This window comes from Atractosteus spatula, chromosome 14 (assembly GCF_055471065.1).
Source record: "Atractosteus spatula isolate fAtrSpa1 chromosome 14, fAtrSpa1.hap1, whole genome shotgun sequence".
NCBI lineage: Eukaryota > Metazoa > Chordata > Actinopteri > Semionotiformes > Lepisosteidae > Atractosteus > Atractosteus spatula.
In genome coordinates, this window is record NC_142719.1 from 31,491,966 (window position 1) to 31,512,644 (window position 20,679).

Sequence of the window (20,679 nt, forward strand, 5' to 3'; positions counted from 1 at the left end):
AGAGAGAAACTGTACGAGACCAGAGTGGGGAGGACAGACTGAGACAGCTGTTACTCTCATTGCTTGTTTGTGTCGCGGCACGGAGAACTGCCTGTGAGTGCAGTCAGCCGCCCTACCCCCTACAGGCGGCCTGGGCTGCTGGCCCTCTCCTCTGCGGACTCTTACAGCACATATCGACAGCGCTTCGGCGTTCATGCACGGCGATCAGTAGGCATTGCCTTTTCATAGGAGATAAACTATTAGAATTTAACAGTTGTAAAAGAAGTATCTTGTCTTTTGGAATTTGTAAACAAACGGGCCAAATTGACTTCAATAGTTTGTCTGCTTTCTATGTTTCTTCTGGTTTCCATCTCTGTGAGACGGCCAGAGTTGAATTCATGTTGACATTCCCATAATTCGTCTCTGTTCTCTAGATGGAAAAAAATTCTCGCACTTGTCTGTAGCTTTACTGTAGTTCCTGTTGCTTTTTGGATGTTTTTGGATGTCCATTTTTGTAGAAACGAAATTCAAGAAATGGGAGCGTGATTGTATTTGTATTATGTAGGTTCGCCATCATGAATGTACAGTTTTTTTTAAAATAAAAAACTATAATAAATTTTACTTTGAAACTCATTTTCTACGTCGTGACTCTTACCTCGATGGACTTCGCGCGTGGACGGCCGGCGGAAGTGCGGCCGTTAGCGGTCTCGAGCGGCGGGGGCGGTTGACGGACGGATGTTAGCGCTGATGTGGCGCGTAGCCGCAGAGAGGCGACTCATTAACACAATTGATTAATTAATTAATTTCAGGTCACCGGCTGTGTACGAGGTTCCCGTGTGCTGGTGGAAAATGTGCGCCGTGGATCTGGAGTCGGTCAATGACGTGTTCACCGTGCTGTGCGGCGTGTGGGTGCTGTGTAAGTAGAGTGGCTCCTGGGAGAAGCTCTCCCACCAGACGCCAGTTGGCCAACGTTTTATTGAAAACGATAAAGTATAAAACCTGTTCCAGCTTCTTCAGCCAGAGAGGTGCGCTTGAAGGTCTTAGAGACTGGTAACCCAGAGGACATTTTTGGCATTTCTTTGTTAAAAAGGCCGGGTTACCGCGACGGAGTGTCCCGCGTTGTTCTGTAACGGAATCCCTTTTTAAAATAATTGTCCAAGTAGCGCTTCATGTTCAATCAGATGAAGTGCGCGTATTTCAAATAAAAGAGCTTAAATGCAACTTACCCACGATAAATGCTGTACCTGGTTTTCGAACAGCTCCTATAAAATGACTTAGCAAGGAGTAATTAGCCCTAATTATTAGATTAGTGGTAGAAGATTGGTGGTTTTACTCGTGTTGGGTCTGTAACTACCACGTCTTTTAGTACTGTTATTGTACTAAAACGATCGGTAAAACAAAACGACCTTTAAGAGTTTCGTACTTTACAGCGATGTAAGGATATATTTCAGTATAGTCCGGGAGGGCTGCAGAGTCTGGACATTATTCCCAGTCATCTATTCCTGACTAAAATCAGGCTGCAAAGGGGTTTAACATGACAAGTCTTAACTGCTGCTGCTCTTGGGGAGACTTAGACTTACACCTGCCTTCCTGGATCAGGGCAGCCCTACGATATCTTTTCCTCAAACACCTATTTTTGTGTTTTATTTCCCTCTTCACAGTCTTTAAGTTTGGATTTGCGTTTGTGGAAGCTGGGAAGACAGATCCTCACCACACTGCAAATGTGTTCCTAAAAAACACAGCAGATACCTGTGAGTACAGTTTGATCACTTGGGCACTGTGTCACAGTGTCTCTGTCCCTTTGCGTCCCTCGCTCTCACACAGACACAGGGCTGAGTCCAACATGTTCCTAAACAGTGTCTTGAGGTATCCAAATAACGTGGAAAAAAAATCTGGAAAGTATTGAGTGCATATATCAGAATGCTTGAGAAATTAACCAATTGTGTTTTGCTCTTTTTAGTTTTTGCTGAGATTTATTGTAACATATCTTAATGTGTAGTGTACACTTCGTCAATTAAAAAAGTCTGCATTACTGTATTTTGCAATTTCAGAGCATCGGACACATTGTAAAGTCTGAAGGTGACAAGGTTGTGCAGTGTTTAGCATTGCTGTCTTGCACAGCTGAGGCCCTGAGTTCAATCCCAGACCTGAGGAGTTTGTATGTTATCCCTGTGCTTCTGTGGGGTTTCCTTCAGGTGCTCTGCTTTTCTCCCATATTCCAAAGACATGCTGGTAGGTTAATTGGGTTCTGGGAAAACAGGCCATGGTGTGAGTGTCTGTGTGTACCCTGCGATGGACTGGCGTCCTGTTCAGTGTGTACCTTCCTTTTGCCTGTTGCTTGCAGGGATAGCCTCCAGTTCCTCCACAACCCTGAATTAGATGAAGAAGCTGGAAAAAGGAGAGATAGAAAGGATCTGAATACGTCTGCAAGGCATAATCGATTTAAAGATCACATCCAGCTGTTTCTTGAAAGTGGTGCAGGATGTCAGCTTCAGTAGTATGGGTGGGAAGCTTGTTCCACACTCCTACCTCCCTTTGTGTATAGAGTTCTTTAGGGTCTCATCCAGGTGTTTATTGAAAGAAACCCAGGTATAAGCTTTAATAACATGGCTGGGTAGCTTTTGCCACACTCCCAGCTCCCTTTGTTTAAAGAAGTTCCTCCTGTTCTCAGTGTTAAATACCACGGATGTCCTCTAGTTGGCGTTTCACTATTGATTCTGAAGAAGTCCAGTGGGTTGACTGTATCAGTGTCTTTGAAGATTTGGAAAGCGTGTATGGATTCAGTTCTTCAGCCTGTCAGTGTGGGTCTGACAGGCTGTCTGTCTCATCGTATCATTGAGTGTATGTGTTCTGGTAACCAGAATTGTACATGGTTTTCTAAATGAATCCTAACAAATTCGCTGTACAGTTTTGACACAACATCCCTTGATGGGAACTCTAAGATTTTATAATCTTTTACAACTCTAAGATTTTACTACCTCTGTTTGCCTTTTTTACTGCTTCCCCATATGGGCTGGAAGATGGTGTCAGTATAAACAGGGTCTTCTTCATAAGTAGTTTCTTCTGTCTCAATGTGTTGTACTGTATCCTTTTTGTATTTCTGTTTTTACAATTTGCATACAGAACCCTGAACTTGTGTACATTACATATCATCTGGCAGCAGATTTCTCAGTCCTGAATTTGATCTAAATCTTTGTGAATTTTATTTGTGTCTACAATGAAAATGGCTTTTAATGGTGTTCTCTGCATTCTGGTCTAGTTTGCTAACTATAGCAGAATGTAGACAGTTGGTATAAATTCGGCTGAGCAGTGGTCCTAGTACAGATCTCTGAAGTGAATATTGTATGGTCTGTGTGAGTCCATTGCTGCTGTTTCTTGTTCTTTTATCTAACAAGTTGATCAGGCAAGACCTTCCTTTTCTAGACAAATGTTAGCTATTCCCTGGGATATTGTTTCCTTACATACAGTGTGATCCTCTAGTTCAGTTGTGATAATTGTTTCCTTTACTTTACATGTAATAGACATTGGTGTTGCTCTTCTGTTATTACGAGCTTCAGTTTTCTCGCCTTTTTTATGGAAGGGTACTACATGATTAACTCTCCAGTCCCTGGGTGTTACACCTGTCTGGTGACTGTTGGAACAGTTGTGCCAACGGCTTCTGAATCACATCTCTTGTTTCCTTGGATACAGTTGGTGAGATACCATCTGTCCCTGGGGATGCATTAATCTTGATTGGTTCTACTTCCCCAAATCCTCCTGCCTCTTCTATGGTAGTAATATTTAATACAGTACTTTTTTCCTACTCCTGCCTGGGGCATGTTGCTGACTTCTTTCTTTGTGAACTCCTGAGTGAAACACTGGTTTGGTGCATCAGCCATTTCCCTTGCGTTGTCTAGAATTCTGAGAAGGATGTTTAAATCATCCTTCCCAGCCATCTTAAAGAATGGAAAAACAGATGCAGTGTGTGGGTAGTTGTAAAGTCACCTAAGTCCAGCAGAATGTTCTTTTCTAGAGGAGTCTGTTTCTCGTCAGAAAAGTGATCACTGGCCCAGTCTCCTCAAGCAGATCAGCCTTATTAAAAACTGGGAAACAAATGTGCTTGTTAAGATCACTCGATGCTTTAGGCTGGAACTGTAAAGAGCTTTGTAAGGAGTGTAGTTAGAGCAGTGTTGAATCTACAGGACATCAGGAGAAATCACAAAGTAATCACCAAGTTAAAAAACACAGGCTTTCGTCCTGACTTCAATTCTCTTGTGTCCTCTGCCCCGCTGAGCTGTAGAACCTACCAGGACACTCCTGGCTGTGCAGTAATGAGTCTCAGCTGAGAGCTCTGAAAGGGAGCTTTACAGAATTGTACACAAATGTATATCTTCTCTGATTTATTCTACCTAATCTTGAACTTCACAGCTACACTTGAGAGCGAAGCTTAAAGCCTGTTTTTGCAGATCAGTGTGACATTTGATATAGCTTGTAGAACAATCAAGTCCAGCATTCTCATTTAGTCTGGTGCTGGGTGGTGGGATAGCTGTCAGAAATAGATTGAAACTAATAGAAGGCTTTTGTGCTACATTTCCTCCACATGCTCCCTGTGTGGCAAACCGCAGTTTGTATTACTGCTCTTTATCTGATGGACCCCTTACATTGAAACTGGTGTCTCTGTGCAGTAAATAACTCCCCTTTATTTTCACAAGCTTGCTGTGTCCCTAGGGTTCAGTCAGTATGATTATAAATCAGCTTAAGTGTTAATTTTTACTCAGCACTTGGGGCACGTGCAGTATTTAACGATGTATCTCCTTCGGTTTTGCAATAAATCAGTATTTTACCATCAGTCTTGCTATTTAAAATAAACCTGCAATGGAAGATCTGTGAAATTCAGAGCGCCTTTGGGCTTTCTTTGGAAACGATACCCGCTGTAGGCGACCGTTTACTAAGTAGCTGTTCCTGCACAGCGCAGACACCCCCAGTCGATCTGTTTCCTGGCATCAAAGTGCACGGCGAGAAACGACAAGCTATTCATAGCAAGCAGTTGCTTGGTTTCAGGGCTCGGGGATGGAATGACATCTTCAACTAACAATTAACAAAAAAGTTAAAAATAGGCCCTGTTGCCTGCTGGCAGTTAAACCTTACTTCAGTGTTCGGCAGTCTTTCGGTGGGTGGGTGGGGGCTCATATCAGGCCCAGAATACCCCCCCAACTGGCGTGTGGGAGTGTGTGCACATCGTGTGTTTGTGATCACGTCTCGATTGCACACCAGTTTCCACTTCCTGGTCTCGCTGTTCCACTGCGCTGCAGCCTTCAGTGAAGCAGGGCTTCAAAGAGGTCTGATCCTTCCTGCCAGAGCCAAGAATGTGCCTGCTGTGTGCAGTAACTCCTGAGGCCAGAGCCCTGATCACAGCACTGGTGTCCCTCTCTCACTGCTCCTGCTGTGTGCAGTAACTCAGTGCAGTCTCCTGAGGCCAGAGCCCTGATCACTGCACTGGTGTCCCTCTCTCACTGCTCCTGCTGTGTGCAGTAACTCAGTGCAGTCTCCTGAGGCCAGAGCCCTGATCACAGAGCCTGTGTCCCTCTCTCACTGCTCCTGCTGTGTGCAGTAACTCAGTGTAGTCTCCTGAGGCCAGAGCCCTGATCACAGAGCCTGTGTCCCTCTCTCACTGCTCCTGCTGTGTGCAGTAACTCAGTGCAGTCTCCTGAGGCCAGAGCCCTGATCACAGAGCCTGTGTCCCTCTCTCACTGCTCCTGCTGTGTGCAGTAACTCAGTGCAGTCTCCTGAGGCCAGAGCCCTGATCACAGAGCCTGTGTCCCTCTCTCACTGCTCCTGCTGTGTGCAGTAACTCAGTGCAGTCTCCTGAGGCCAGAGTCTGCAGCCCTGATCAGAGTGCCTGCATGCTGCCTGGACTGCAAGATAAACCTCCCAAGCAGGACTTTGAAATGTTTAGAACCTCCCTTTACTGAGTGAAGGGAGACTGAAGTGGCCATCTGGTATCATTCAAGCATGTTCTCAGCAACTTACCCATCACTCCTGACGGACCTCGTTTGGTTTAATTAAATAAAATTTAACATTTAACTGTGTTGCATTGAGTGTATTTAGTTTTATTTCACATCGTGTTTTGTTTTTATTGTAATCTGAATGATTATTCTAAACATTTTTTCAATAGTTTGGAAACTTAGACTGGAAATGAAATGAAAATCACCTCACTAAGCACCTCTTGGAGTAACTCCCCCCATTTCTGTCAGGGGAGAAAGCAGCTTTTCTGTCGGGAAAAGAAGACAAGTAGAGCACCTTCTCGACAGCATTGACCTGAGGTTACTCAAGAGGTGGTCTTTCTGGAAGGGGGGGCTCATGTTTTTTCATAACTCCTCCTATCTCAGTTGTTGTTTGCCTCAATGTTGCCTCCCTTGCAGGCGGAGACAGGAGCTCTGTCACTCTCCTTTCTCCCCCTTGACTCACAGGACCTCTTCCCCTCTCTCAACCCCAGGCCATGTTCTAGTCCTCACTTCTGTGATGTAGAGCAAGTGGGGACTTCAAGTGCGCGAGCACTTGAGTATCCTCGTTCCTCCTCTCTGTTCACCCCTTCACCCTCTCCCCCCCGTAAGAAGTCCATTTTCCTAAACACCAGTAAAAGTCACAGATCTTCACTGGGTGTAGTAACAGTTTGAAAGCAGGAATTATCAGTGGGTGGAGTTGGGTGTTGTGTCCTGCTCTTCTCCCACAGCTCAGCTCCAGGACCTACAGGGCACAAGTATTCAGAACCCTGAAGAGTTGATGAAAGTGAGCCCAGCAGGAAACAACGTCTGGCGCAGACAAGCCAGGGCAACTGGCTCTCTTTCTTTTTCTCTCTTGTGCCCTGTCTTGTGCTTCTGCGGTGCGGGAGTGCCCTGGATGTCCTGTAGTGCTCTGACCTGCACGAGGAGGCCCTTGGGAGGAAGAGGGTGGTTATTTCACCTGGGCCTAGCGACAGGAGGCGCTTGTAGCAGCTCTTACCCCAGCAGCACTGTGTGGGGATTAATCTGGCAGCTTGAGTGCAGAGGAGTTCAACCCCTTTACTAATTCATGGGATCCTCTTCAGGACTCAGTCCCCCTGCCAGGCTTAGATCTGGGCAGATAGAAAGCCAATGAATAATTGACAGACCTCTTCATTAGAGAGCATGGCTTTAAAATTAAGATAAAAATAACGGGGTCCTGTTTGTGTGTTTGGCAAGAGAACAAACTACAGTATATATCTGCATAATGAAAGGTGATGAAGGCATTTCCTTGTGCTAAATGTGCAGTCAGGGTTTCTAATGAGTAATAAAGTGATGCTCACAACCTATAAATTCAATAGGAAATGACACGCTGCTGCTTGCATTTGGGATTAATATTTATGTGCATTTGATGCTTGCTGTAAAGTGAGTCAGACTGCAGACGTTTTTATCCTGAAATCCCCTTTTTGCATCCTGTGCAAGTCCAGCCTCCTCAGCAGAAGGGATCTTTAGTGGGCTGTAAACCTGCTTACCCTGCCTAGGCAGCTGCAGCACTGCAGGCCTGGCCCTGCACTGGCTTGGAAAGGAAGCAACACAGCAGCCTGACAGTGACATGCTGCTGCAGAGATGCTGATGTGTACACTTCTGCCTGCACAGGCGCAGAAGGTTTTACTCCATTTACAGCCACTGGAGCAGCAAGAAGACGGGCTGAGCCCACAGGGTTTGCTGAAATGTGAAACTTCCAGTTCAGCCTTGCTGCACGGTTAGTTCTGTTCTGCCAGGAGATAGACCCCGACCCCTATGATGTATCCTCAGTTTCCTGCTCCACAGTGCCCCCTGTTGCTAGCTGGGTTCCTGTTGGGACTGGAGGCTGCTTGCTGTGGATGCCGGTGGGGTGTAGTAGGGAGACATCTCTATCTCTAACAGTCCGTTTCACTGTTAAGAGAGTGTGGTGCTGCTGTAGAGGAGCAGCTGGCTTGCAGGAGAGTCACAGTGCCGGGCTGAGCCAGAGATCCAATGTGGATCGCCAGTGATTCCAGCACTGTGTGTGATGACGAAGGGCTTCTGAACGCCCTTCTCGCAATGCCTTGTTGGGGTCTCTCATGAACGCTCACTGTTTGCTAACCTAACCAGTTAGATTTAGATCCTTTGTTTATATACAGTATACACAGTATGATTTTATGTGTATTGTAGGAATCGTAATTGAGTGTTGTTAATTTAATCTACAGTACATATTAGCTGGCTGTGGGTCCACAGTGTTGTCTTGTGTGCTATCGGGTTACAGACCCTGGCTTGCCTCTGGTTTAAATAGGGATGGGACGGAGGTTCAGGCAGTTAGTCTGGCGGTCATGTCTCTGTCTTCGCAGAGTCTCCTTGTCTGCGAGTTACACAGCATGGGTGAATGTATGCCTACTATTTCAAACTGACAGTGGGAAATTGTTTGGCAAAGCTGCAGTTTACTATTTTATTAAAAGTTAGCCCTTTTAGCTAAATCTTTTTTAATTGTATTTGCTGCTTCTACACTATTTGCTGATCCTTTTATTGGTGTCACCTACAGACTTGTCTAGTTTATTAACTGTAGCAGAATCTAGAAAATTAGTATAAATTAGGTGGAACAGTGGTCCTAGTAATAATACATATTCTGCTGTGAAAAAATAAATACACCATATTGTATGGCCTGCATGAGTCCGAACCTGTCATTGCTTATTTGAGTAACTCTAAGAAGTTTGTCAGGCAGGACCTTAATTTCTGAAGCTATGCCGACTGTTCCTTTAGAATAATAATTCCATGTACTTTTAAGAATTGTTTCGGTACCCTTGATGGCTATGGTCCCAGTTTCCCAGGGGAGCCTGTGTGACAGAATGTCTTGTCTCCGGTCTCTTTCTAGTCATCTCCCTGGTGGCCTTCTGGCTCCATGGCTATGCCTTTGCCTTTGGGGAGCACAACAGCTTCATTGGAGGGCAGTTCTTCCTCACGCTGGATGGCACCAACATGGCCCACTTCTTTTTCAACTACGTTCGCTGCGCCGTGGCCACCACTGTGGCCCTGGGGGCAGTCAACGAGAGGACCGAGCCCATAGGGTACCTGATCTCGGGCTACGTCTTTGCAGGTAGGCCTGAGGGGACCAGTGGGTGGATTCACAGGGTTCTGACCAGTCTGAGCCATGAATCTGAGATGTGTCACCTGGTGATGGCCGTGTGTTTGGAATTGCATTGTTGTATTTCCTTCAAGTGATGGGTTGGGTGTTGGCCCTGACTGGGTGAGCCTGAGGGTTTTTGCTAAGCTCGCACCCTGCAGTGCTGCAGTGCCAGACATGTAAGGAGGAAGTAGTTGCTGTTGGACATAGTGCCGGTGGACCTCTGTCTGGAGCAGGATTTCCATTCCGTCTCCTGGGAGTGGCAACTGGGGAGCTGCTGTGTAGGAGGTATGCTCTTTCAAACTATACCTTTACCTGAGGTCCTGACTGTCCACAGAGTAGACTCTGGTGCCGGGTTATGTAACAGCAGGGGCGCTGGCCGCAATGCCAGGAGATGCAGATTGCTTGTAGGAACTCCTGGCTTCCACAAGGCGGGCACCCATGTCCTGCCCTCCCCAGGGGCAGCCTGTTGAGAGCTGAAAGGACAGTGTGTGAACTGACGCCTCCGCTGCAGACATGAAATATTAGACAAACACACTGAAGCCTTTTCCATGAAAAGCATCACCTTTGGTTAATGTAACATTGACTGTTGATAAGTGTGTTAACCTTTTTTTACTACAGTATCACCAGTTTATTTTGGTACACCCACCTGATATGGTATGTAGCACCAGCACTGTTGGTGATTACAAAAAACCCTGAGAGTGCACACAGGGGGCATGATGTAACACCGGCACTGTTCGTGGCTACAAACCCTGAGACCGCACACAGGGAGCATGGTGTAGCACCAGCACTGTTCAAGACTGCCCTGGCTGACTAATCCCTCCGCACTCTTGATGCCTTTGCTTGGGGAACGTGACCTGTGCAGGCTCAAACCTGTCATACAAGGCCAAGTTGCATTTTCGTTTGTGTTTTGTCTTGTTTTTGTGTTTCCCTTGTACCAACATCTTTGTCTTCCCTCTGTGTCAGGGTTTGTGTATCCCATCGCCTGTCACTGGGTCTGGGACCAGCAGGGGATCTTCAGCTCTGGGAACTCAAGCTTCCCAGTTCAGGTCAGGCTCCCCTCTCTCCCCTCCTCCCTGTTCTTCCTACAGCCCGCCTCGCGCTGCCTGCTGGGATTTGTCCTGCCCACTCTGCTTTCGACTTCCATGTTATGTGCTATGTAATTACGGAAATCCGTACAGAAAGGAAGAACGACACAGACTGTCCAGACTGACAATACAGTGACAATCTAGATATATGCTGGAGGTTGAGTATACTGAATACTAAGGAGTAAACCAAATGGTGTAATTTAGCAGATGGAAGTACGCGGTAAACTGCAGTGAGGATTGAGGAGGGATGTGAAGCTGGGGAGTGTCCTGGAACTTTACTGGAATGTCACGGAAAAGAATCAACTATGTAGGAGAGCAGGATACATGCAGGGAATGACGGGTACGGTGAGGGCATCCTGCTCTCCTACATAGCCCTCACCGTACCCATCATTCCCTGCAGGCCCTTCTGCTGAAAGGATAAGCAGCTGTACCATAGCAGACTGCTCCTGAAAGCCTGTTCCCAGGAAGTGTACAGCACAGTGCGGTTAGTGCAGTGAGGAACATAACAGTGAGAAGCTATTGACATCTGCAGCCAGCGTTGTACCCCTGGTGTTTTCAGGAGTCACAGTGGCCATCAGCATGGAGATCATTCTGGAAGCTCATAGTCTGAAGGGGAGCAGCTGCAGAACCACACAGGACAAGTGGATTTGAAGTGAACCTGCAAAGTAATCTTGCAGGTTTTCTACAGCTTTAATGTCCCACTGTCATACATCGGGGGTTTTAAAGTGGAATTTACTTAGTCACTTTACCATGCTTCTTATCACAGCTTGTCACTCTGCTTTAATGCACTTGACTGTTTTACCTGAATACATTCCTATTAGGGAGAGGGAATGGAACTGATTGGGAATGAGATTAGAGGAAAGGGCTGTGTCAGACTGGAAAGGAGGAGTGCAGGCCAGCGATTCTTGGAGATAGCAAACAGTCTTTCCTGGTTATAGAGAAAAACAAAGCAAATCAAAACAGCTGCATCCACTGGGGTACAGGGCACACCCCAGCGTCTCTGCTCTTGGGCATTTTTCTCTGCTAATGCCCAAGAATTCAATTTACAAACATGCATATGCAGGGCCAGCTCCCAGCAGCAGCGAGAGAGAGCCCCTGGGCAGCCAGCAGAAATGTAATTTGGTGTCTCTGTCGGGCCTGTGTGCTTTTGTGTGCGAGATTAACTTCATTTGATTTTATCCCACTCCGTTGCGGGGCTGGTGGAAGTGCTGTGGAGGCAGCGAAGAGAAAATTAAAGGTAGGATATACATGAAAATCTGTCGCGCAGCAGGGGCTTGCACATTCATCTTCTCCAAGCAGGCACAGGTCTGTAATTGCTTTTGCTAGACTGAGTTTTGTTTTAAAAGGCTTGGATTAAATCAAAACATTTGCTTGCCTGCTGGCTGTAACTTCTAAACCTTGTACTAGGTATCAACTCTCAATATAAGTAGGTGCAAGAGGTCTCTGGCCAACATGAAGGTGTTAGGTTTCGTATTCACAGCTGGATGGGTCATAGAGCGTGGTTCAGACAGGACCTGAATTTAGCCGTGTTTAATCATCGCTGGAGTGGGTGTATGTTTGTGTGGGACAGCGGGTGGATCTGTCTCTGGTGTACTTGCAGGACTTCGCTGGAAGTGGCGTGCTGTTCCTGCTGGGCGGTTCAGCAGCGGCCATGTCTCTGCGCGTCATCGGGCCGAGAGCTGGGCGCTGGACCCCCCATTTCAAACAGAGGGAGCACAACCTGTCTGTGAGACTGCCAAGACACCACACAAGAGACGCATGCAGACAGGCGCACAGACTCAGACTGCATAGACGTACCCAGACACCCACACTGGATAGGTGCACACAGAAACATACCGGAGGGATGCAGAAACAGGACAGGTCGGCACAGCTACAGACGCCCAACCACAGACACGGGACAGGTGCGCACAGCTGCAGACACCCAACCACAGACACGGGACAGGTGCGCACAGCTGCAGACACCCAACCACAGACACGGGACAGGTGCGCACAGCTACAGACGCCCAACCACAGACACGGGACAGGTGCGCACAGCTGCAGACGCACAACCACAGACACGGGACAGGTGCGCACAGCTGCAGACGCACAACCACAGACACGGGACAGGTGCGCACAGCTACAGACGCCCAACCACAGACACGGGACAGGTGCGCACAGCTACAGACGCCCAACCACAGACACGGGACAGGTGCGCACAGCTACAGACGCCCAACCACAGACACGGGACAGGTGCGCACAGCTATAGACGCCCAACCACAGACACGGGACAGGTGCGCACAGCTGCAGACGCACAACCACAGACACGGGACAGGTGCGCACAGCTACAGACGCACAACCACAGACACGGGACAGGTGCGCACAGCTACAGACGCACAACCACAGACACGGGACAGGTGCGCACAGCTACAGACGCACAACCACAGACATGGGACAGGTGCGCACAGCTACAGACGCACAACCACAGACAAAACTGCAGACACTGAAATCTAGTGTACGGAGACATGGAACAGATAGTTGCAGTGTGACTAACACAGATAGACACTGATTCAGGCTCGCAGTCTAGACTGACTGTTCACACCCGGACACATCCACTCTCCTGTGGGAAACAGCAGCATTCTGCCAAGTAAGCACACCACCTGAAAGGAGGGGACACAGTCTTGTGGGCGACTTTGTGTCATTGTGCTCACTGGCTTTCTGGTCCCTGGATGATCCAGTCAGCAAAATGGGGCCTGGGCTGCATACAGCTGTGGCTGAATTGTGGACAAAACCAGGAAAAGGTTTGGAAAAGTAAAACAGAACTACATCAGATTTCTAGAGTTAACTTACAGAAGCCTGTGATACATTTCTATGGAAATTAACTCTCCTTCCAAAGAAACTATGTTGTTGAAATGGAATAATATGGAAGAGAGAGATGGAGTCTAGTATTAAGCATTTTGCAGCCATTGAATGTGAGCACAGCCAGGGGCTGTGTACTCCATCAAGCCCTGTTCTGCTGTGTGGAGGCTTTTCCTTACCAGCGCACTGCTAGCTCAGCTTCTGCAGAGTCTGGCAAGAGATCAAGTGCTGCACGGCTGGTTGCACACAGCAGTTTTCTCAGTTCTTTAAACCCAGAACATCTCCTGGCACTGCCCAGCAGTTGATGACTTCCACAGCATTCGCCATTTCTCTCTCTCATGCCTCCTGCAGCCTGGAGGCCAAGCACCAAGGACCTGTGGCTCCTCTAAAATAATGCTGTGTGCTAAAAATGCTGTGTGTCTCCTAGCAACATGTTTATCGTCCCTTTTTGGCATGTGTCACAAGATTTGTGGTGCGCTACACTTGTATACTACGTGCATGGTGAAAGGGGAATTAAAAGTAATTAGAATAAAAAGTGTTCTTAAGCCCTCAGCCCCTGCTGTGACAACGTGTCTCCTGTTCTCGGGACTTTAGAATTATTTTATTACATTGACACTTTTATCCAAAGCCACTTTTTAAAAGTGTACAGTTGGGAATGTTGAGCGAGACTGAGTAAACTACAGTGGCTATCAAAAGTATACGCCCCGCTTGGACTTTGTCACATATTATTGCGTTACAGTATGGAATATAGTATGTATATAATTGGGATTTTCAACCATTGATCGACAAAAAACACTCTGTCCGAGCATAAAAAAAGTGTTTCTTGGCACTCTAGCCAAGTTTTTCCTAATTTAATTCCTCACTCTGTGATGGGTCACAGTCACCTCATCCTACTGCTGTCAGCCAAGTGGGTTAAACCAAATTGACTTTGAGCACTCAGCACACATTAAACAAATATGTTGAATCCTTGGGTGTTATGAGTCCTGGTGAACAAAGAGCTGACCTTTCCTTTGTTGTCCCACTATCGCTGTGCTCCCAGTTGACAGCGCTGGGGTCCTTCATGCAGATGGTGGGCTTCCTGGGCCTGGTGCTGGGCTCTTACTCCAGTGTGGCAGCCCTGAGGGAGGGCCAGATGGCCGCCCTGTGTGTGGTGAACGTGCTGCTCGCGGGGGCCACCGCAGGGCTCTACAGCCTCGTCATCATGCGCATGCACAGGAACTACTACGACCTGGACAACATGCTGCGTGCAGCCATTGCTGGCATGGTGAGAGCACGAGAGGCACTTAGACCGGGAGTCAGCCTAGACCCTGCATCAGCCCTCCAGCCTGCCTGTCTGTGTGTGTGAGTGAGTGCTGTCACTGTATCGGCCCTCCAGCCTGTCTGTGTGTGTGAGTGCTGGTCACTGTATCGGCCCTCCAGCCTGCCTGTCTGTGTGAGTGCTGGTCACTGTATCTGCCCTCCAGCCTGTCTGTCTGTGTGAGTGCTGGTCACTGTATCGGCCCTCCAGCCTGCCTGTCTGTCTGTGTGAGTGCTGGTCACTGTATCGGCCCTCCAGCCTGCCTGTCTGTCTGTGTGAGTGCTGGTCACTGTATCGGCCCTGCAGCCTGTCTGTGTGTGTGAGTGCTGGACACTGTACTGGCCCTCCAGCCTGCCTGTCTGTCTGTGTGTGTGAGTGCTGTCACTGTATCGGCCCTGCAGCCTGTCTGTGTGTGTGAGTGCTGGTCACTGTATCGGCCCTGCAGCCTGTCTGTGTGTGTGAGTGCTGGTCACTGTATCGGCCCTCCAGCCTGTCTGTGTGAGTGAGTGCTGTCACTGTATCGGCCCTCCAGCCTGTCTGTGTGTGTGAGTGCTGGTCACTGTATCGGCCCTCCAGCCTGTCTGTGTGTGTGAGTGCTGTCACTGTATCGGCCCTCCAGCCTGTCTGTGTGTGTGAGTGCTGGTCACTGTATCGGCCCTGCAGCCTGTCTGTGTGTGTGAGTGCTGGTCACTGTATCGGCCCTCCAGCCTGTCTGTCTGTGTGAGTGCTGGTCACTGTATCGGCCCTGCAGCCTGTCTGTGTGTGTGAGTGCTGGTCACTGTATCGGCCCTGCAGCCTGTCTGTCTGTGTGTGTGAGTGCTGGTCACTGTATCGGCCCTCCAGCCTGTCTGTCTGTGTGAGTGCTGGTCACTGTATCGGCCCTCCAGCCTGTCTGTGTGTGTGAGTGCTGGTCACTGTATCGGCCCTCCAGCCTGTCTGTGTGTGTGAGTGCTGGTCACTGTATCGGCCCTCCAGCCTGTCTGTGTGTGTGAGTGTTGGCACTGTATCGGCCCTGCAGCCTGTCTGTCTGTGTGTGTGAGTGCTGGTCACTGTATCGGCCCTCCAGCCTGCCTGTCTGTCTGTGTGAGTGCTGGTCACTGTATCGGCCCTCCAGCCTGTCTGTGTGTGTGAGTGCTGTCACTGTATCGGCCCTCCAGCCTGTCTGTGTGTGTGAGTGCTGGTCACTGTATCTGCCCTCCAGCCTGTCTGTGTGTGTGAGTGCTGGTCACTGTATCGGCCCTGCAGCCTGTCTGTCTGTGTGTGTGAGTGCTGGTCACTGTATCGGCCCTCCAGCCTGTCTGTGTGTGTGAGTGCTGGTCACTGTATCGGCCCTCCAGCCTGTCTGTGTGTGTGAGTGCTGGTCACTGTATCGGCCCTCCAGCCTGTCTGTGTGTGTGAGTGCTGGTCACTGTATCGGCCCTCCAGCCTGTCTGTGTGTGTGAGTGCTGGTCACTGTATCGGCCCTCCAGCCTGTCTGTGTGTGTGAGTGTTGGCACTGTATCGGCCCTGCAGCCTGTCTGTCTGTCTGTGTGTGTGAGTGCTGGTCACTGTATCGGCCCTCCAGCCTGTCTGTCTGTGTGAGTGCTGGTCACTGTATCGGCCCTCCAGCCTGTCTGTGTGTGTGAGTGCTGGTCACTGTATCGGCCCTCCAGCCTGTCTGTGTGTGTGAGTGCTGGTCACTGTATCGGCCCTCCAGCCTGTCTGTGTGTGTGAGTGTTGGCACTGTATCGGCCCTGCAGCCTGTCTGTCTGTGTGTGTGAGTGCTGGTCACTGTATTGGCCCTCCAGCCTGCCTGTCTGTCTGTGTGAGTGCTGGTCACTGTATCGGCCCTCCAGCCTGTCTGTGTGTGTGAGTGCTGGTCACTGTATCAGCCCTGCAGCCTGTCTGTCTGTGTGTGTGAGTGCTGGTCACTGTATCGGCCCTCCAGCCTGTCTGTCTGTGTGAGTGCTGGTCACTGTATCGGCCCTCCAGCCTGTCTGTGTGTGTGAGTGCTGGTCACTGTATCGGCCCTCCAGCCTGTCTGTGTGTGTGAGTGCTGGTCACTGTATCGGCCCTCCAGCCTGTCTGTGTGTGTGAGTGTTGGCACTGTATCGGCCCTGCAGCCTGTCTGTCTGTGTGTGTGAGTGCTGGTCACTGTATCGGCCCTCCAGCCTGCCTGTCTGTCTGTGTGAGTGCTGGTCACTGTATCGGCCCTCCAGCCTGTCTGTGTGTGTGAGTGCTGTCACTGTATCGGCCCTCCAGCCTGTCTGTGTGTGTGAGTGCTGGTCACTGTATCGGCCCTCCAGCCTGTCTGTGTGTGTGAGTGCTGGTCACTGTATCGGCCAGCCAGTGCACTCCCCTGCACTCCAGTTCATTAAGCTCCGTTTCGTTTCTTTAAACCTTTTAGGTATAGTGATAAAAATATAATTTCCGGTGCTATTAGTACCACTGTACTACTGCTGTGGCCTCAGATGCTGCTTATGGTACAGCTGTTACTGCCTGTTCAGGTCTCTGTGTCACAGAGTGTAATGATGTTAACGCGCCATCCTCCCTAGGATCTGGCACCATCAAAGAGAATTTTGTAGCTTGAAAGTGTTATTTTAAGTAGTGCATTTGGAGCATTTTAAAAGGCTTGTTTGCTCCTGTGGATGTCTGAGAAAAGCACATCAACTTTTGGAGGAAGGTGCTCAGCCCTAGACCTTCAGCCTCCGTATAGGGAAACAGTTGCTAGTTGTAATTGTGTGCAGAGGGCCCTGCTCTTCTGCTCCTAGTCTCCCTGCCTCACGGTGGCGCTGTCTGTGCTGGGCAGGTCGCAGTCAGTGCCGGGGCAGACACCTACATCCCCGGATTGGCCATCATGTGCGGAGCCACGACCTCCCTCATCTTCCTCAGTGTGCATTTCCTCATCACCAGGATCCAGGTGGACGACCCCCTGCAGGTCATCCCAGGTCAGAGTCCCTCTCTCCATCCAGGGTGCAGTTTTCAGGCTGTGCTTCTTTCTCTCTGTCTCCTGTCCGGGGGATCTAGGCCCTGGTGAGAGTGCCTATGTGTGTGTAAGCATGTAGGCCTTCTATGCTGCTCCCTCTGCAGTTAATAGCCATGAATTGAAAGCACACTGACACTGCTCTTAACTGCAACAGCCTTGTCATTGAAGCTTCACAAGCCTGTCTGTCCAGTCAACAACGAGCTCCAGCCAGCTCCGTGTGTGCACTGCACCCTCTGTCCTCTCTCGGTCTCTCTGTCTTTGCTCTGTGTCCCTCTGCCTCCCCGGACCATGCCAGCGAAGCTTGTGGAGAGGTCGAAGTGGTGTGTCATTCTGTGGATTGTGACAGTTAAACTACAAGGTTAAAATCAAAAACACATTTACATTGGAAAATAGCAAAACAGGTCAAAGTCATCTCTGTATCATTGTCACCTCCTTTCAGGATCCACTATGCACTAATATTTCCTTGCAGGGCTGTTCCCTGGTCATCCTGTCTCTTCTCTCGTTCCTTCTCATTCCTCCTCTCCCTCTGTTCCAGTTTACCTGACCAGTGGAGCCTGGGGCCTCCTGTACGCGGGCCTGTTCTCAGACCAGGGCGTTCTGGGTGGCAGAGGACAGGTACAGGCACTGGAAAGAATGTGATTTTAAGGCTTTTACTGTGCAGAATACAGGAGCTCTACTGTCCTGAAGTCATAGCATCATCAGCCAGCCACAGTTACCACAGAGCTAAAATAACTGTGGTGTGAGGGGAATTAGCTGTGATGAAGTGCTGGGAGTATGTGTGCTGTGAATCTACTGCGAGTTCATGAATTACTGTAGGAACTAGAAATACGAATTGTCACTACACTGCGATGTACCCATGTGTTTAACACTTCTATTTTTCCCCACAGCAAGGGATTCGCAACAATGGCGTCGCCACGCTGGTGCTGTTCCTGTGGGCGGTGGCCATCATGCACCCCCTGTTCTGCGTCTTTAAGTTCTTCAGGGTGCTGCGGGTGCCTCGCTTCATGGAGAAGCACGGTAAGACGCGGAGCCACCACCTGCGCTGGGCGGCGCAGCTCGGCTCCCGCTGGCCGAGCTCGATGAAGCCCGGCAGCTGCTGGTCCTGGCCGGGCGCCCGGCAGGGCCGCGGCGGGGCTGGCACAGCAGCCGGTCGTCGAGAGCAGCTGGAGCTCTCTTGGTGCGTGGATAACACGCCCAGGGACCCCTGTGCCAGGATGTTTCCGAGAAGAACAGGGGTCCGGCAGATGCAGGCGTGCAGAAATCAGTGATGTTGGGTCATCGTTTTTAACTTGAGTAGTTCACAAAGATGGAGAGATGGAGAGAAACCTGCTGCCTCGGGCAGTACTTCTGGGCAGAATGTCCAAGTGGTATGAGGCGTGACATATTTTACTACCGGTAGGTGTTGGGGTCCCTCTCCTTATTTTCATCTCTTACTGTGTCTCGGCAAGAGCACTAGACTTTATCCCGTGTTGTCAGAGATTGTCCAAACCCCAAGGCCTGTCTGCAGGTTTTCCTGAAAAGTAAAGTAACTTCCTTTAATCTTGCCGGAGCTTCTTAGAAAGCTTCTAAGCTTTACAAAAATAAAAACATGTAAGTGCAATGAGGTTATTAAAGCTTGTGTCGAGGTTTTCTAGTTTTTCTGACACTCAGTTTAAACTTGGAGTCGGATTTTTGAATTTGGAGATTTCTAGTTCAGGGGCTCAGATATTCAGAGGCATATTAATGAGACTTGATGTGGCAATGTTATGTACTGTGCACTCAATATCGATGTGGTGATCTGTGTCACTAACAGCTGTGATGGAAAAGACTGAACATGGTGGAGTTGCAAGTCTAAGATGTAATTTTGACTTGCTTGTTCTGGGGGACACTAGCGTTTGTTTTCAGTTTCTTTAGAATTCTGAACTAAGGCCTGTAGATAGATCTCTGTGGTAATCAGAAGTGTGTTGCTTCCCTATTCTAGTTCTCCTGTGACTTGTGTTTTAGTTTTAAAGGCTGTTGAAGAAGTTATCTGCATTTTCTATCAGCCTGAGTGAACGGGCAGTGTCCACAAAAACACTTTGGAGTATGTGAGTGGGATCAGAAAAAATATATACTCCACTGTGCCACACTTCAGCTATTTCTGTGTGTTTAGACAATAGAAACTATTGCGAATAATAGAGGAAACTGAAAATTACACATCGTCAATGCTTCTTTTGAAATCTCTCTCTCTTCATGTTTCTGCTTGAGTACATTTCTTCATGTTAAATGTGGACAACGCTTGTTGTAGGTTAAAAATGCTAGAGTGCCAAGCAGAGAATTTTATGAAAACGTAGACTGCCACTTCCCTCTACTACTAGATCAGGGCTTTTATGTATATACAGAGGCTTGCATTTTGCCTTAACTGTGAATATCACACTTAATGTGAGTTGTGCTTCGTTTAGAAAATTCTTAATATGGCTAATGTACTAAAGTGCTGAGTAATTACAAATACATAGACTACCACTTCTCCAATAAGATAATACAAAACCACTAATGTACCTCAATTAATTGAACCACATCAAGGCACTATGTCTGACTTATGCTCAATAAGGCTTACCATCATTAGTTTCCATTTTATAGTGCTGAAGCCACAATTAATACAGTGAATGTGTGAGTTCTGGTATTGGGAAAGTGGTTGTTTCGCACCTGGGGCCTGCCAGGCAAGCCAAGGTAAGCGTTTTCAACATCAGTGGCTCTGGATGTCCCAGATTCTTTTCTATTCATATTTGATGTGCTGTTGGCTGCCATCTGCGCCCTGCAGCCTGTGAAACGCAGTGTGAGAACGTGGTGCCCTCGCACGTTGGACAGTATTCAAGAGGCCCAGTCGCCTTGCATGAGAGTGGCCAGATTTGGGCTCGGCTTGGCCCAGCCCGGCTCAGGTTGGTTTGGCTCAGGTGCACAGCTCTGGAAAGACTTGGGGAAAAGCCGGTGAAAGTCCACTGAGTGCAGTGGGTCTCTGTGGTGTCCCGAGGCAGTGACCTCCCTCTCCCCCTCTACTGCATGAGCATGAAACTTTACCTTAATGCTGAGGGTTTAAAAAGCTGCTCTTCAACTGCAGTCCAGGGGAGCTACACTCTCTTCTTCTTCCCTGTCAACCCAGCTGCTTTTTCACTGTGCTGAGCCAGGCAATGGAGACTACAAGGGGTGTGTCCCTGAAGGAGCAGAGGAAAGCACACTGGCTCCCATTAGAGCTCAGGTCTTTTTCTTTCCAGGGATCGATAAGTACAGGCATGAACTGAGACACCCCCACGGCACCAGGAAATGGCTCAACTAGGACTGACCCTCGGGGCAGAGTGAGAGCAGGCCAGGACAGGTGCCGCAGAAGGAACAGCCCACCTCCCACGCTGTCGGCACACAGCCTCTCGCCCTTTGTTTCCACCAGGAGCCAGCCCAGGGCAGTC

At 48.9% G+C, this 20,679-nt stretch overlaps 1 protein-coding gene across 1 annotated transcript; it reads left to right on the forward strand.

Annotated features, from left to right (window-relative positions):
* The first annotated feature begins 828 nt into the window (after positions 1-828).
* LOC148821099 (putative ammonium transporter 1) lies at positions 829-20,552 on the forward strand. The gene is made up of 10 exons (XM_088931641.1): positions 829-895; positions 1,641-1,730; positions 8,827-9,048; positions 10,042-10,124; positions 11,764-11,889; positions 14,038-14,262; positions 17,084-17,222; positions 17,796-17,875; positions 18,148-18,277; positions 20,491-20,552. Exons 1-10 carry the CDS (start codon positions 829-831, stop codon positions 20,550-20,552), a joined length of 1,224 nt encoding a protein of 407 aa, XP_088787767.1.
* The last annotated feature ends 127 nt before the right edge of the window (positions 20,553-20,679 follow it).